We start from the raw sequence: 2,889 nt of genomic DNA on the forward strand, positions 1-2,889 counted from the left end.
GCATATTTAAAGATTAGAGCTGCACAGACGGGGATTGTTACAGTTTATAAAAAAGGAGCACAAACCTCGAGATACCTGAGCACCGTCACAGAGAAGCAAGTAATGGCTTCAAAAGGCTCATCATGCATACAAGTGAAAAATGCACATTCAGATGGATTCAGGTCTATTTTTGCTGTTACATGAAGTTTGTGTTCAGGAGTCTCATACATTTGGTTTGGGGCCAGTTTGTAACAATGGAGGAAAAATTTAAAGGGGCTCTTTTATGCTTATTTACTCTGCATTTCTATTCTTTACTCGGCATAATTCAGTGTATTTGTATTAATCTGGGCTTCTGGCCGTGGTTTCTAAGCTCGCAGCCAGAGTGGTGTGAAATGACCACACTGGGGATGTCTCCTCTGAAACAGAGCTTCAGCAGTCTGAAGCCTGAGCTTTGACTAATGGATTATTTGTATGTACACTGACATCATTATTAGAAAGAGATCGCCCTCCTCGCACAATTATATTTGTGTGCTCCTCCATCTGTGTTGATGTGCCTGAGCACAAAGCCAGATCTGTATGTGGTTTAATGTGGCTACAAGTGAAGTTATTTTACAAAAACACTTCCCAGGAAGCTGAAAGCTGCGGTAGAAGCAGATCATTTTGAACGTGATCGCAATTATTGATGACTGGGTGTAAAGTTCTAGCATCCAAATATGTTTAAAACTGCTTAAAGTTGCATTTCTGCCAATAGGATGATAGAAAAGTAATAAATTGACTGAAAAAGGTAAAAAATATTATATGTGTTTTGCAGAGTTAAACATACAAACATTAAACATACAAACATTCTGATTCTGATTCTCTGATTCTGATTAAAAATATTTGGAGCCAAATATTTTGCACATATCAACACTTACAAGCTTTATTAAGAGGCCACTAAAGTTTAAAAACCCTTTTGCTAAAGTTTGAAATCCATCAGACAAATCTGAGCCCACCATCTCGTCTGCTGGTTCGTCTTCTTTCGGCTGCTCCCAGATCATCAGCCTCTTTCTTACCAGCTTCTGTCACACCAACGCTCTGCATGTCCTCCTTCACTACATCCATGAATCTTCTCTGTGGTCTCCTGCTTTTCCTCCTGCCTGGCAGCTCTATATTCAACACCCTCTGCCCAAAATATCCACTAACTCTCCTCTGCACACGTCCAAACCACATCAGCCTTGGCTCTCCAACTGCATCTCCAAACTGCTCAACCTGAGCCGTCCCTCTGATGCACTCGTTTCTAAACAAATGCAATGCCTCTTTTGCTCTCCACACAGACCGCTTACCTGCATGTGAGCAAAGGCTATTTAAATGTGATCAAAGCAGGAAAGGCTGTACAACTACACAGATCAGTTATCAGCTGGGATCGGACTTCAAATTTTTGACCTGCACCAATAATTTTCCTTGTAGGGACTGTATAATCCTGCCTCACCTTGGCAGGTACGGGCCTCCCTGCTATCTTGGCACTGGCTATTTCTGAGCTGGTCCTGCGGGGAACCCTCCTCCTGGCGATTCCTCCCTCGTCGTCCGAGTTGGAGAGGTGTCCGCGGCTCTGATCCCGATCCGAAGAGTGATCTTGAGCTTGACGCTGGCCGTGACCCTGCCGCACGCCGAAGTGCTGCCTGAAGCTGACGTTGTACCTGGGGAACCAATACATACTGTATCGTAGACAAAGAGTGACATATACGGTACTGAAGCCAAGACGAGCAACACAGTTTTTGTCTCTTTGCACCGTACGCGGTATATAAGCTATACACGTGTAGTGGGCAAAGGGACAAATACAAAGCAGAAGCAGAAAATGTAAAATCATAAGCTGACAACATACTGTAACAAACAATGCAGACAGCGCATTGTTTTCTACTGAAACATGTCACATAATAAATACAGTGTACATTTTAATACGGAGCACATTCAGAGGAGAAACAAAGCGTCCTCCACTGTACTGCGAGGTTACATGCTGCATGTGAAAGTGGATGAAGTGAGGCTATCACAATATGTAAACACAGAAAAAAACATGAGAACAGAAAAAACACAAGCTGTGAGATTTACAGCTGGAGCCACCTGAGAATTCACACTAAAGTCCCGTTTTAGACAACATTTAGTGGGTCACATCTTTAGTAACACTGGCTTCTGATATCGATTCATTATATATCAGTGTTTCCCCACACACACACACACACACACACACACACACACACACACACACACACACACACACACACACACACTAGTCTTTGGCAGCTCTGGGATTTAAAGTCATTTTGTGTCCTTTTTAAAAAATAAAAATAAAAAATGGCTTTTAGCCATTGGCTGGCATGTTCTCCCCAAGCTTGCATGGGTTCCCCCTGAGTACTTTGGCTTCCTCCCACAGTCCAAAGACACATACGTTATGTTGTTGTTGTTGTGACTGTAAAATGACCCCTAGGTGTCCCTCTGTTAGCCCTACAACAGCCTGGTGACCAGTCCACGGTGTACGCAGCCTTTTGTCTCATGACAGCTGGGATAGGCCATAGTTGACATCATCTTTCATCCAAGAGAACAGAAAACTGACAAGAGTGCAGTCTCCTCACTCTTACTCAAACTCACTTGATGCTTAACAGCTGGCATAGCCCATCCTGTTTCAGATGGGTAACCCTTCTGTTTGTTTTATTTTTTTATATTACATAGGGGTGCAACGATACTCGTATTGATATTGAACCGTTCGATACAGTGCTTTCGGTTCGGTACGCATATGTATCGAACAATACAATTTAAAAATTTTTTATCAACTTTTCTTCTGACGATGCTGTCTGTGTTGAGCGCTCAGTGCGTTCAACTACTCCGCCTAGGCTGCACTGTGGAGCGCAGATCCACTGAGCGTAGCGCAAGCTAGCA

General features: G+C 43.2%; 1 protein-coding gene across 1 annotated transcript in view; it reads right to left on the minus strand.

Moving 5' to 3' along the window:
• The window catches only part of LOC102213876 (polyhomeotic-like protein 1), a 15,429-nt gene that overhangs the window by 3,250 nt on the left and 9,290 nt on the right, over positions 1-2,889 (minus strand). Inside the window, exon 13 of the mRNA XM_013913858.1 lies at positions 1,320-1,655. Coding sequence (XP_013769312.1) covers positions 1,320-1,655 — 336 coding nt within the window. The remainder of the gene's footprint in view (positions 1-1,319; positions 1,656-2,889) is intronic.

The sequence above is a fragment of the Pundamilia nyererei genome, unplaced genomic scaffold (genome assembly GCF_000239375.1).
Source record: "Pundamilia nyererei isolate P.nyererei 1_Seehausen unplaced genomic scaffold, PunNye1.0 scaffold00155, whole genome shotgun sequence".
Lineage (NCBI taxonomy): Eukaryota > Metazoa > Chordata > Actinopteri > Cichliformes > Cichlidae > Pundamilia > Pundamilia nyererei.